Source organism: Phascolarctos cinereus, unplaced genomic scaffold, assembly GCF_003287225.1.
Source record: "Phascolarctos cinereus isolate Bilbo 61053 unplaced genomic scaffold, phaCin_HiC Scaffold_1;HRSCAF=81, whole genome shotgun sequence".
In the NCBI taxonomy this organism is placed as follows: domain Eukaryota; kingdom Metazoa; phylum Chordata; class Mammalia; order Diprotodontia; family Phascolarctidae; genus Phascolarctos; species Phascolarctos cinereus.
In genome coordinates, this window is record NW_027555514.1 from 280,914,534 (window position 1) to 280,928,214 (window position 13,681).

The 13,681-nt window shown below is 50.8% G+C and overlaps 1 protein-coding gene across 3 annotated transcripts in view; it reads right to left on the bottom strand.

Annotated features, from left to right (window-relative positions):
- Positions 1-315: 315 nt before the first annotated feature.
- The window catches only part of ELFN2 (extracellular leucine rich repeat and fibronectin type III domain containing 2), a 90,074-nt gene continuing 76,708 nt past the window's right edge, over positions 316-13,681 (bottom strand). For all 3 annotated transcript variants that reach the window (XM_078147249.1, XM_078147252.1, XM_078147248.1), the window contains exon 3: positions 316-3,355. In XM_078147249.1, the coding sequence (XP_078003375.1) occupies positions 372-2,789 (2,418 nt within the window). In that variant the 5' untranslated portion in view covers positions 2,790-3,355 and the 3' untranslated portion in view covers positions 316-371. The remainder of the gene's footprint in view (positions 3,356-13,681) is intronic.

Here is a 13,681-nt window from a genome sequence, read left to right on the forward strand (position 1 = left end):
TTGAGAGAAACGTCTAGGAGGAATGGGTCCCCCCCGCCCCCGGGCAGCACAGTAGAGAACTGGTTACGGTATCCGTTTGTAAACTTTAAAAATTGTGTTTTTCTGTCCATTTACGTCAGGTTTTTGTTTTTGTTTTTGTTTTTCACAGTCAGGTGGTGGTCAGGTGTGTGCATTGGGTGCGTGCGTGCGGGTGTGTCTGTGTGTGTGTGTGTGTGTGTATCCTACCCATTCCTTGGCCTCCTCCTACCCCATACCCCACCCCCAGGCCTCCCGGCCCCCCCATCCTCGGTGTCCCTCCCCAGCCTGCCCCCTCCCCAACCTGGTCCCTCTCTCCACCCCCACCTCACCGGGGGCGGGGAGGAAGGAGAGGGTCACAGCTTCTGCTGAGCTGAGACCCCCTTCCAGTAATCCAGGATGTCGTGCAGGTCCTCATCCTTAGCGAACTGGACCTTCTTGCGCAGGGCGTGGCCAGCCGCCATGTACACTTCCTCCCGGTGATGCTTCTTGTAGGGCCGGAAGCGCTCCCAGATCTTGTGGGTACTCTCGGACGAATACTCAGGGCTGGAGGAGTAGCCCGAAAAGTAGTGTCTGGGGGAGAGCTGAGAGTACGTGGAGTCCCGCTTGGAGCGGGACAGGGGCTTGAGGAAGGACACCCTCTGGCTCAAGGTGTCCGCGCTCTCCTCGTAGTACAAAGCTGGGAAAGAGTGTCGGTGCTCACTGCAGTGGTAGGAAGGCTTCACCTCCAGGTGATGGATGGCACCAGGAGACACCAAGGGAAGACGGTCCAGGGGACTGTTGAGTGGACTGCCCTTCTCAATGTACTTCGAGTCACCCTTGCCCAGCCCCGGGGGTGCTGGGTGATCAGGGACGTCCAGGCTGAAGACCTTGGCACTCTTGATGGAGCCGCTAGAGGAGACGCTGCAGGTCTTCCGGGCCACAGCAGCATCAGCGCTCAGCTGCCGCTGCAGGGGGTGGTGGGAGGTTTCTTTGTAAGGAGGTGAGAGGAAGCTGGGCCGTTCCAGCCCCCCCGTGGAGCTGGTCGGGATGGATTGGCACTCAAAAGCCAGCTCCGGGTCTGCTCCGCTTCCTCCCAGGAAGGAGGCCGTGTCCAGCTTGAGGGCGTCAATGCAGTTATTGATAATCTGGTTGACTTTATCGACCTCCTTGGCAATGGTGGAGATCTCTGCTGCCGAACCCTGGCCATTATCCAAGTCTGGCAGGTCATCCTCACCCCGGGTCAGGCCATCCCCGCCGCCGCCGCCACCCCCAGTCCGCACCTCCATGTAGTTGCCCTTGGTGGTCACCTTGGGTGTGTCGATGCCAGCCTCCAGGCCCTTGGGCTGTGGTAGCTTCTCCCCTATCATGGAGGGGATGGAGGACATGCGGGAGACGGGCAGGACCGGAGGCTCCCCCAGCTTCTGGGCAGAGTGGACGATGGAGCTGGTGTCCACGTCTGAACCATAGCGCATCTCCAGGATGGTCTTCTTCACGCTGATTGACTTCTGCTTCTCCTCCTGCATTCGCCGCTTGCGCAGGCAATAGTAGACAGCCCCCAGGACGATCACCATGCCGAAGAGGCAGCCGAGGATGGTCATGATATAGTGCGTAGTGGTGGACGTGCTAGGGGGCACGTCCCCCTGGATGGGCTCCCGGGTGGCGAAGGTCAGGCAGGTGTGGTTGAAACGGCGGGAGTTGCGGATGGAGGCCACGCAGAAGGTGTAGTCAGTGTGCACTTTGAGCTTATTGAGGGTGACAATCTCCTTTTTGTTCTTCAGAGTCATGACGTCGGAGACGTAGCTGTTGTTATATTGGACCAGAACGTAGAGCTTGCTGAAGGGGGAAGGGATGGTCACCACCAGCGTGGCTGAAGTGAACGTGACGTAGTGGAGTTTGATGGTGGGGCTGATGGAGGAGTCTGTGGTGGAGGAGGCCGGGGGCTCCACGGACAGGAAGTCCACAGGGTTGAACCCAGAGTTCTCATCTGGGTCCTTCTGGGAGTCGGTGGTGTACGGAGTCGGGTGGCTGACGGGCCTCGACGGCAAGGTACCGTCGCGGCACATGGACTGGAAGACGGTGATGGCGTTGCGGCTGTGGTGGGGCCGCGGCACCAGCAGCGGGTAGCCGGCGAACTCCCGCGGAGACTCGCACTGCAGACGGTCGTAGTTCTTGGTCACGTTGTTGAAGACCACGAGCCAGTTGAGGAAGCCGTAGAGGCCGCAGTCACAGTTGAAGGGGTTGCCCGCCAGCTCGCACACCATGAGGCTGCTCAGCCCCACGAACGTGGTGCTCTCCAGGCGGCTGAGGCGGTTGGAGGACAAGTCGATGCTGATCAGCGCCGGGCACTCGGAGAACGCCGTGGGCGTCACCACTTCGATGAGGTTGTGCTGGACGAAGAGGAACTGCAGGCGGCTCATGCCGCGGAGCATGCCCTCCGTCAGGTTGCTCAGCTTGTTGTAACCGAGCTGCAGCACTTGGAGGTTGGCCTGGCCCAGGAAGGCGCCGTCCTCGATGTACGAGATCTCGTTCTTGGTCAGGTTGAGGTCGGTCAGGTTGCCGAAGCGGTTGAGGGAGGAGTAGAGGACCACCTTGAGTTTGTTCTCATTGAGACGGAGGTCGTGCACCGTGCTGTTGATGTGCTGAGGAATGGTCTCGTAGGGAGGCTGGTTCTGGCTGCAGATGGCCAGCCACACGTAACCCTTGTCGCCCTCGATGAGCCAGCAGTCGGCCCGCACCAGGTCCGGCTGGCAGGCGCAGAGCAGGGCCGCTGCCCACAGGCCCAGGCGCAGCATGGCAGGGGGAGGCCCACTGGGCAGGAGGGCTGGATAGAGGGAGGCCACGGGCAAGGCAGGGCTCGGAGACAGCAGGGATCTGGGAAGGCCTAGCGGCCAAAAGCCTGGCCCATCATCCCAGTTCTCGCCTGGGCCGCCAGCATTTTGAGGGATGCCCCCCCAGTGCTGGGGTGCGAGATGGGGCTCCCGAGCTCTGGTCCACTTTGCCTGCTGTCCAGTGTCGGGGATCCCGGCAGAAAGGGGACCAGGCTGTGGACACGTCTCTGGGGCAGCTGGCTCTTCCTGCAGCTCTGAGGAGTGGTCTTTCCCAAAGCACCCCCAGCTCTGCCCTCTTCCCTTAATCCCTGCCCAGGAAGAGCAGGGTCCTGGGCCGTCAAGAGTAAGTCTCTGTCCTCTTCTTCTTCTCCTTCTCCTTCTTCCACTTCTTCCCCTTTGTTCAGGTCGGGGCCCCTTAGAGGTTTCTCAAAGCTTCAGAGCATAGGCAAGAAGGGAAGATGCAGACAGGCAGCTAGACAGAGGAATGGTGAGAGACACACGGAGCTGGAAATCCATCTGTCACCCAGAGCCTGGAAGAGAAGCAGAGGAGACAGAGATGGATCCACGAGGAACGGCCAGAGGCAAATCTCTGGTGGAGGCAGGGGGATAGAGGGACAAGCACTGGGGGAAAAGGACAGTGGCAACTCGAATCCAAGACAAGGTCCCCCTAGCAGTCACCAAAAGGGGGCTTCCTGCTTCAGCAAGGATTTTGGGTCCCCGTTACATAAAGGAAGGACAGCCTGGTGGGTGGAAGAGGAGACAGTGGGAGGGGAAGGAGAGGCAGGAGAGGGAAAGAAGAAATGCTGGGGGGTGGGGGGAGTCTAGAACAGTGAAGAAGAGGAATTCAGAAATCTCAGCAGAACCCAAAGGATCACAAGAAAACAAGCTACAAGGATCTTACAGAATCAGACATTTAGAGCTGGAAGGGACCACTGGAGCCGTCTTGTCTGACCCCTTCATTTTACAAATGAGTAAACTGAGGCTCACCAAGTGAAGTGACTTGTCCAAGATCACACAGGTACAAAATGGCAGAGATGGAATTGGAACCCAGGTCCTCTGATGCTAAACTGAGCACAATCTAGTCCAGCCTCCTTGGTTGGAGACACTGAAGCCCAGAGTGGTTAAGTGATTTGCCCAAGGTCACACAGGTAGAAAGCCAGGATTTAAACCCAGGTCCTATGTCTCTAAATCTTCACAACAGTCAATCCCACTCCCACCCCCACCACAGACAGGTTCAGCTCCTGGCACCTGTATACCTACCTGTATGTACATGAGAGCACTTGTCATGGGTGTGTGCAAACACAGGCAGACATGCATAAGACTACCTCAGGGGTCATCTGTTTACACCCCCCCCATTTTACAAATGAGGGCACTGAGGCCCAGAGAGTCTCAGTGATTCGTCTAAGGTCACACAGGTGGTCTATATCCACAGGTATGCAGGGATTTGCCTGCAAGAGCATACACCACTCATGAAAAACAGATGAGAGGCCCTAAGAACAAAATGCCATCTCTGCTCCATGCCAAAGGATAAATAATTCATTTGTTGTGTAACTGCTCTTGTTCCAAAAATAATTCCCTTGTCTCAGCTCTAGTGGGGGAGGGGAGAATAGGACCACACAGTCCTGAGCATGTGGTTGGGAAGGGGGCAAAGTGGGAGTCTCCTGCAGAAGAAGGGGGTAAGCTGAGCTCTGCCTGGGTCCAGAAGGTGGACAATAACCCCAAGGAAGGAGCCAGGCCCTGGAAAACAGTGGACAGTGGTGGAGAGGAAGGCTGGAGCCCAGCAGGGAATCACAGGAGCACAAAGTGAGTTAGAAAGGAGTTTAGAGGCAGTCTCTTACTCATTTTTCATTTCACAGACTAGGAAGCTGAGGCCCATGTTTGGCTTGGCCTCCTGAATACTCTCTCCTCTCTAGGTTTTCAAACCTGTTCTCTCTTGGTTCTCCTCCCACTTGTACGACCACTCCTCAGTCACCTTGCCTGGATTTCCATCTATGTTACAAACAACTAACTGAGTATCCTCCAAAGCGCTCTGCTGGGCTTTCTCTTTTCACACTGAGAGTAGTGACCCTCAAGGGATGTTTTGGTCTTGGAAGTCATAGGCATTGGGAGATGACTTTGTCCTGGCCTCGATTCACTTCCTCTCATTTGGTGATGTCATCAGCTCCCCTGGGCTCGATTTGTATTTCCATGCAGATGATTCCCAGATCTATATATCTGGACATAATCTCTCCCCAGTCTTGAATCATAAGCTGCTTATTGGATATTTCCCTCTGGACGGTCTATAGGCATCTCAAGCTCAATCTATCCAAAATGGAATGCATTGCCTTTCCTCCCAAACCGACCACTCTTCCAAACTTTCCTCTCCCCGTCAAGTGTCCCACTGTCCTCCCTGTCAACCAGGCACACAACCTGGAGATCATCCTCAGTTCCTTGCTCTTAGTCACCCCACATATCAAATCAGTTGCCAAATCTTGAACTCCTTTTTTTCTACATCTCTCCTATCTAACATATGTTTGTTCGGGCACTTTTCAGTTATATCTGACTTTTCATGACCTCATTTGGGGTTTTCTTAGCAAAGATACAGGGGTGGTTTGCCATTTCCTTCTGCAGCTCATTTGACAGATGAGGAAACTGAGGCAAACAGGCTTAAGTGACTTGCCCAGGGTCACACAGCTAAGTGTCCGAGACTGGATTCGAACTCAGGAAGATGAGTCTTCTCAGCTCTGAGCCATCACTCTATCCACTACACCATCTAGATGCTCATGTAACATGTACAATATATCTGTATAGCATATCTTCTCTCTCTTCACTCACACGGCCACAACCCTGCTTCAGACCCTCATGACCTCTCACTGCAATATCCTTCTAATTGTTTTCCCTGCCTCCAGTCTCTCCTCACTTCAATCTTTCTTCTCCTCAGCTGCCAAATCTTCTGACCGTGTCAGACCTCTTCAGTACCCTGCTCAGTAAACTGCAGTGGCTTCCTATTTCCTCCAGAACCAAATATACTTAGTTTGGCATTTAAAGGGCTTCACAGCCTGTGCCCTTCCTATCTTTCTAGCATTTTATTGTGTTTTTTATTGGTTTTTGTTTGTTCGTTTGTTTTGTGAGGCATTTGGGGCTAAGCGCCCTGCCCAGAGTCACACAGCTAGTGAGTGTTATGTGTCTGAGGCCAGATTTGAACTCAGGTCCTCCTGACTCTCCTCCCTACCCTGGCCAGTCTGGCTGTCCTGACCTACCTGATGCTCCTCATGCATGATACCATTTGCCCTCTCCTTTCTCACCTGTGCCTGTCAAGAGAACCTGGCTTTCTTTAAGCTCAAGCATGAACCCCAGTGCCTTCCCTTCTAAGGTTACCATCCATCTACTCTGTGTGTATCTTCTATGGACCTGTTCCTACTCGAATGAAAGCTCCTTGAGGCCAGGGGCTGGTTTGAGCTCTTTCTTTCTATCCCCAGAACTTAGCACAGTGTCTTAGCATACAGTAAGTGCTTAATAAATGCTTGTTGCGGGATTGTGCAAGGTCACATAGATAGTAAATGGCAGAACCAGTATTTGAACCCTCATAGTCTGACTCAAAAAATCTTCCCATTGAACCACAGTGCTTCCTATCTATGACACCCACACACACATCATAAGGCCAAAGAGGAGGAAGGGAAAAAAAAGAGGTCTGAATCCCCTCTTCTCTGCTCTCCAAAGCAGCACGGTTTAGTGAAAACACCAGTGAACTACTAGAGAGCAGACCGGGTTGTGGTACTAGTGATAAGGTGGGTTGCCTTGGAGGCAGTGAGTTCTCCAAAGAGAAACTATCTGTTATTGGGATTCTTCAGACTTCAGGCAGGGGTAGAATGACTCCTAAGAGGATGATTCCTAGGGCTCAGCCCGTTGGGGTTCTAGAATGTCACTAAGTTCTGGAGATTCTAGGTTCTGGGATGGCCCTTAGCAATTGTCTATCTCATTCTGCCCTTTTCTCAGATGAAGAAAGTGAGGCCTGGAGCAAGGAAGAGGACACAGGTAACAAGTGTAAGTGGCAGAACCATGTCCCAGTGGCCACCCAATGGCTCTCTGGCTACGCTTGGAATGCCCCTGGCCCTGGCAATGGCCTGATGCTGCCAGACCTGGACGCCAACTGAAAGCTCAGGAGCTCAAATCCAGTGTAGGATCCTGCAGGCCTCTCTCCAGGCCTCCCTTCACCATTCCTTGGGGAAACACCAGGAAGAGAAATTGCTTCAATCTTTTTTAACCAAAAAGGAAAAAAAATCCCTTCCTAGTTAAAAGCAAAACCAATTTTCAGCATTGTGGCCCCAAAGGGTAGAAACAGAAGGAAATGAGAGGGAAGAGAGGCAAGGAGAGGTTGGGGAGAGCTGGGAGAGCTGGGAGAGCTGGAAGGCAGCAGCTTGGCCCAGGAAAAGAAGGGAACAGATCTGGGGTTTGTAAATGACCAGGGCAGGTGGGTGAAAGACCTAGACCTTGGTCGGAGACAGACTTGGCATTCCATCACCCTGGGAGGAGGAGGAGGAAGAAGACTTAAGGGGGTGACAAGCTGGGCACAGGCTTGGAGGGGATGTCCTCAGGGTTTCTATATCCCCCCAAACCCAGGCTGAGTGGGCCCCCACCCACCAGACCCAGGCCAGGGAGAGAAAAGGCTGGGTGGAGAAGGGATTGCATCACCCTGACCAAGGGTAGAAAGGGAACAACACTATCGAAGCTCAAGACCTGGGTTCAAAACATGATCTTGTTACTTAATTACCTGGATTGCCAACCCCCCACACACCTATACCCCCTGGGCCTCAGTTTTCCTCCTTTATTAAATAGGGGTAATAATCCTTATATTCTCAAAGTTGGAAGGGACAATAGATAAGAGGCAGTGGAAAGACTGGAGTCAGACGATGATTCCAAATATTCCAACATATATTGATGAGTCCAAATACATATGACTATGTATATGACCTTTCACAACCTCTCTTGGCCTGTTTTTCAGTTTCTAAAAAGGGAGTGGATGGAGACCTAGCTTCAATAATATCTTAAGGTTACTTAGTCAGCACCCTGAGTGGGTAGAATCCCCTTCCATTTGCCTAGCTTTGGCTTGAAGACCTCACAGTCTACCAGCAGTGGATAGAGTGCTGGGCACAGGGTTAGGAAGACCTGAGTTCAAATTCGGCCTCCTATACTTATAAGCTGGGTGACCCTGGGCAAATCCTTTAACCTCTCAAAGCCTAAGTTTCTTCATCTGTATAATAAAAGGGTGAGAGTCAGTGGCCTCTCAGATCCCTTCCAGCTCCAAATCTCTGGTCCTAGGACCTATTTGTATGAACAGGTTGCAACAGACACTCCCCCCCCCACAAAAAGGGACTTGGGAGGCCACTGGGGGACAGGGGGAGGGCAGTCCAGTCCAAGAAGCCCTAGGAGAGCCTGGCCAGGAATCCAGGCACTTGCCGTCCCATCCCAGTCACATTGGACAGTCCTCCATCCCCTACTCCTAAGTCCCCCTCCCATCAGGGAACATTTAGAGGAAAACAGGTTTGCAGGCAGGTGTGTTTTGTGGATTTACATGAGTTTGCAATTTGCTAAAGAGGGAGTGTTTACCTAATCTGCTTATGTGTGTGTTTACACGTGGAAGGATCTGCATGGTGGGGTGGGGGATGAGATGGGCACCTAGAGAAACTATAGGATTTGTAGCTTTGTGCAATGATACTGGCTCTGATACTTCCTAGCTGTGTGACCCTGGGCAAGTCATTTTCTCTCTATGAACCTCAGTTCACTCATCTGTAAAATGAGAGCACTGGACTAGAGGGCCTCTTAGGTCCCTTCCAGCTCTGAATCTATGATCCCATGTCCTGAGTTCAAATCATGACCGTGGTCTTTATGTGAGCAGGCTAGAACAGAAAACAGGGAACACTGCCTTTAAGATGACTCATGCTCCCCCCTATTTCCCCCCCTCCACCTGAGACCTCAAGGTGACCCTCTGTCACCTTCTCTCTGCTCAGGGTCTCCAAAGCCCAGGGCCACTTATGAGTCAGAGTCAGGCAAAGGGAGCCGGGAGGCCTCCCCACTCCAAGTAGGTAGGGATGCGTCAGCGTCCCTGGTCCCTGGAGCTACCATCACTAGCTGACGCATCAAGAACCAGCCAAGGAGATGGGAAGAGATGGCCATGCTTCTGCTGACACCAGCAGCTGGCCCTCTGCCTGGTTCTGCCTCGAAGAGAGCTCACCTGGACAAGAGCTGCATAGAAAGAAAGGAATAGAGACCTGAGCAGAGAGGGGGTTGGGATAGAGAGCAGCCCTGGCGGGGGCTACACTCTCCAGCCGGCATGGCCGAGGGAAAGACCCCTCCAAGGGGTGTGTGTCACAGTCCTCCTCCCTGCCTTAGTACAGTAGAAAGGATTTTGAATTTGGAGTCAGTAGACCCGGGTTCAAATCCTACTCAGTTACTTAGCCTTTGTGTGATCATGGGCAGGTCTGGCTTGTTTTCCAATCTGAAAAGTGGTGCGGGTTGGGGGCTAAAGGATGTCTAGGGTCCTCTCTAACTCCACATCCTATGATTCCTTCATTCTTTCATTCAGTCACTCACTCACTCAACCAATAGTTACCAAGGGGCAGCTCTCTGCAGAAGATCAGTAGTGGAAGGAAGCAGGAAGAAAGCAGGTCTGCATGGAGTGGTCAGAGCTTACTCAGCCTTCCTCATTAACATGCAGCCCATGTCTGTCCCAGTGGGTGAGAGGGACAGAGGCTCTTCGGCATCAGAGACTGATTCTCCCACAGCCTAAATGGAGCTAAGAGCCGCCCCTTTTCGAAATCATGCACGCAATCCCAAGGGAGCCCTTCTGGATGTCTCAGTGAAACGCTCCAGCCTGGGGGCAGAAACTCTTCCACCCTCTCCTATCCCTGCTGATGCCCCAGTCTCCTGCTCAGCTCTGGCTTCATACTGGGCATGGCCCATTCCATGAAAGAATCTTAGAACCCTAGATTGATAGATAGGAGACTTAAAGACCCTCGATTCCAGCCCCTCATTTTACAGACAGGGAAACTGAGGCACAGAGAGTAGAAGGGACTTGCCCAGTGCCAAGTAGCTAGTAGGTAGTTGGGCCTGGATTTTAACTTAGGTTGTCAGACTCCACATTCAGAACTCTTTCTACTTTGCCAATTGGAGAGCCCATGTTCTCTCCAATCAATCAGTCAACAAGCATTTCTTAAATACCTATTTGTAGCAGGCTTTGTGTTAAGTACTAGGGACGCCAAAGAGCAAAAAGACAGTCCCAGGGTCCTCAAGGGGCTCCCAGTCTGATCACACCTTTAGGGGCTTTGACACCTTTGGTTGGCAGGACTGGGAGAGGGTGTCAAGGTGAAGAAGACAGGTGTCCCTGGATCTGTGTGAGGGGGTGGGGAGGGAGAGGCAGAGACAAAAACCCTATTCAAGAGAAGCCAGAAATGAAAGATTTCACTTCCAGTCCCAGTGATAACTAGCTCTGTAGCCTGTAGTAAATGCTTAAATTGTCTAGGTCTAATTTTCCTTATCTGCTTAAATGGGTATGATGAAAAGAGTTCTGGATGTGGAGTCATAAAATCATAGCTGTGGAGATGGTGTACCTTAGAAACATCTTGTTCAATCCCAACCCCCAGCCCCAGTGTTATAGAGGAGGAAGCTGAGGGTCTGAAGAGATCAAGTCTGAAGGGACTTGCTAAGGGTCATGGACTAGTAAGTGTCTGCCATGGGATTTGAATCCAGGGCTTCCCGGCTCCAGGTCCAAAAGGTGTGGGTTCAAATCCAGCCTTGTTATTGGTTATCTGCATGACCTGCCTGGGGCAGGTCACTCACCCTCTCTGGGTCTCAGTTTTGTCATCTTTAAAATGAATGGGTTGTTACAGAACTGAACATGTGAAGAGAGAACTAACATGAGATTTGGATTCAAATTACAGGACATTTGGGGGAAAAAAGTTCTGAACTGAAAACTGGCTATTTCTGTTCAGAGATTACAACTGTATCAGATAGCTTATGGCAAAGTTGACTCAAATAACAAAGCAAAATTGAATCTGTACCTGTACTAATGAGAATTTTTTTTTCTTTTAAGACAATCATTACCTATCTTACAAAAGGCAAGTATTTGAATTGGCTATCTGAAGCATAACTTGTGCAGGAATAATTCTGTATGTACATTTAAATAAACTGTTAATAAATATAGTATTTATACTAAAAATTTTAAATTAAATTAATGGGTTGGAATAGAATTGCTAAGTCTCTCCCACTCCTGACATCCTCTGTTCTAAGGCCCCCTCCCATTCTTGACATCCTCTATTCTAAGGCTCCTCCCAGCCCTGACATCCTTTATTCTAAGTCTCCTTCCCAGTTCTGACATTCCCTTTTCTCAAGGAGTTCATAGTCTAATGAGAAGAGGGCTCAGGTCAGACAGAGCTCCTGAAGTCCAGACATCAACCATAGAGGGTGTAATGTAGCTGGAAACCCCACAAAGGCGACTGAAAAAGAGCAGACAGTCAAATCTGTAGAAGGAGATCCAAGAGAGAACAATTTCATCAAAAAAACCCAAGGAGATGAGGATATTCAGGAGAAGGGGCTCTTCGACAATGTCAAATGCTGCAGCAAGAGGATGAAGAATGAGAAAAGGCCATCAGAAGAAGCAGTAGAGGGAGCTGGTGACCTTGGGGAAGCTGAATCAGTGAGGTTATGGGATCAGAGGCCAAACTGCAAGAGACTGAGAAATGAGTAGGCAAAGAGGAACCAGAAGAGAACATTGATGGTCCTTTCTAGCCCAATTTTAGTTCCAGGAAATAAATGATGAAAGCGTCTCCATCCTTTTGGTAGAGAAGTAGGGGGTGGAGAGGCTATGGATGCAGAAGATTACATATGATTCTTTACAAGTGAAGAAACTGAGATTGAGTCACTTGTCCGAGATCACAGAAGTGGAAAGTGGCAAAACCAAGATTTAAACCCAGGTCCTCTGAGTGCGAAATGCACTCTCTTTCCATTGAAATATGCTGCTTTCCAGGAAGCATAACGACTGATAGTGAAACGTTTCTCTCCCTCCTAAGAGGTGGTGGATTATAGATGCCTATATTGTCAGACATGGCCCCTGAGTTGGTTTGTTTTACTTAGTTTAAAAGTGAAGTTTTATTAATATTACAGAGGGAAAAAAAGGAATTAGAGAGGCAAGCCCAGGGTCACTAGGCAAGGAAACCAAACAGAAGGTGAGAATCCGCAAGTATTTGCTCCTGGTGGGAGGAGGAGAAAAAGGCCCCCATCTGGCACTACCTCCAGGAAGCAGGGGTGTGTGAATCACCAGCTTCAGGCTGAGCTGGGGAAATCGTATTTGCAGTGGCTGATAAGCCCTGGCACCAGGAGCCTTCTCCTAGCCTGCCGGGCTGTTGGAAGCCCCCCCTGCTTTTCAGATGTGCCATTGTTATGGTCTGTGTTAATATCATTATTCAGGATTAAGGAGGATTTGTAACCACTGTGCTCCAGCCGGAGTCCTGGGGGAGGAGGGGTTGGAGATGAAAGGGGAAGAGAAGGGAGGCAGGGAGTAGAGACGCAAACAGTAGGCAGGAGAGAAGGGTCCTTCCAGAGAACCAGCCCAGGTCTCCTCTCCACCAGGCTCCTCATTTGCCAGGCTAGACAGTTTCAGGAGATGAAACCATTTGGATCCAGAATGGTCCAACGCAAAGAGCTAGTAATGGGATAGAGGAGACCTGGGTTCTAGCCCTAGCTAGACTCCCTCTGTGACCTTGGACTAGTCATTTATCCTTTTAGGGTCTCAGTCACTCTATTCGTCAAAGAGGGAATCATAGAACCCTAGATTTAGATCAAAAGAGATCCTTGAAGGCCACCTAATCTAAGCCCTTATAGATGAGGAAACTGAGGCTCACAGAGACAGTAAGTGGTAGGCTGGAATTCAAACTCATTCCTCAGACACCAGAACCAGGGCTCTACCATTTGATCAAATGAGATAACATTTGTAAAGCATTAAGCATAATACCTGACACACAGTAGGTGCTTATTCCCTCAAATAAATCATCATCATCATCATCATTATCTTCATCAATGCTTATTTCCTTCCCACCCCACTCCACTCTTACTACAGCATGATAACTCCCTAAGGAATCAAAGTGTAATGGAGTCGGAAGACATGGCCAGCTCTCTACTTACTACCTGTGTGACCACAGGCAAATTTCTGAAGCTGTCCAGCCCTCAGTTCCCACATTTGTAAAATGAGAAGATTGGATCTGATATCCTCCATGTTTTCTTCCAACTCTAAAGTCCTGTTCCTGAGATCGAATCAGCTGAGCCACAGCATGCAGATGTGACATCCACAGGAGCCCGGGGATGGACTGAACTCTTGTTGACCAATTGGTCCTGTGCGTCCCTGCTCCCCACCCCCAACACACACACACATACCCTTTCCCACTTAGCAGTTGGCTTCCCAGGACCTGGGACCATTTAAAAATGCTTTCTGTGGAGTAGATGATGTCTGAGAATACATTCTAATACATATTTGAAAGGGCCCCAGCTGAATAATAAGAATCGCTGACATTTATATAGGGTTTGACTGTTACAAAGCATTTTACAGCCATTATTTCATTTGCTCCTCAAAACAACCTTGTGACAGAGGGAGTCGGGTGCCTGGTGGAATGCAAACAGCTGCCGGCTTAGTCGGATGACCAGGGTTCAAGTCCAGATACTGACACACTAGCTGCCTGACCCTGTGTGACCCTGGCTAGGCTTCCCCCTTCCCTTCTCAGAGTCTCCATGTACTCATCAATCTAGCAACATGCATTTATTCAATACTATTTACTATGTAGTAGTCACTGTGCCAGGCACCAGAGATACAAAGACACAATGGGGGAGGA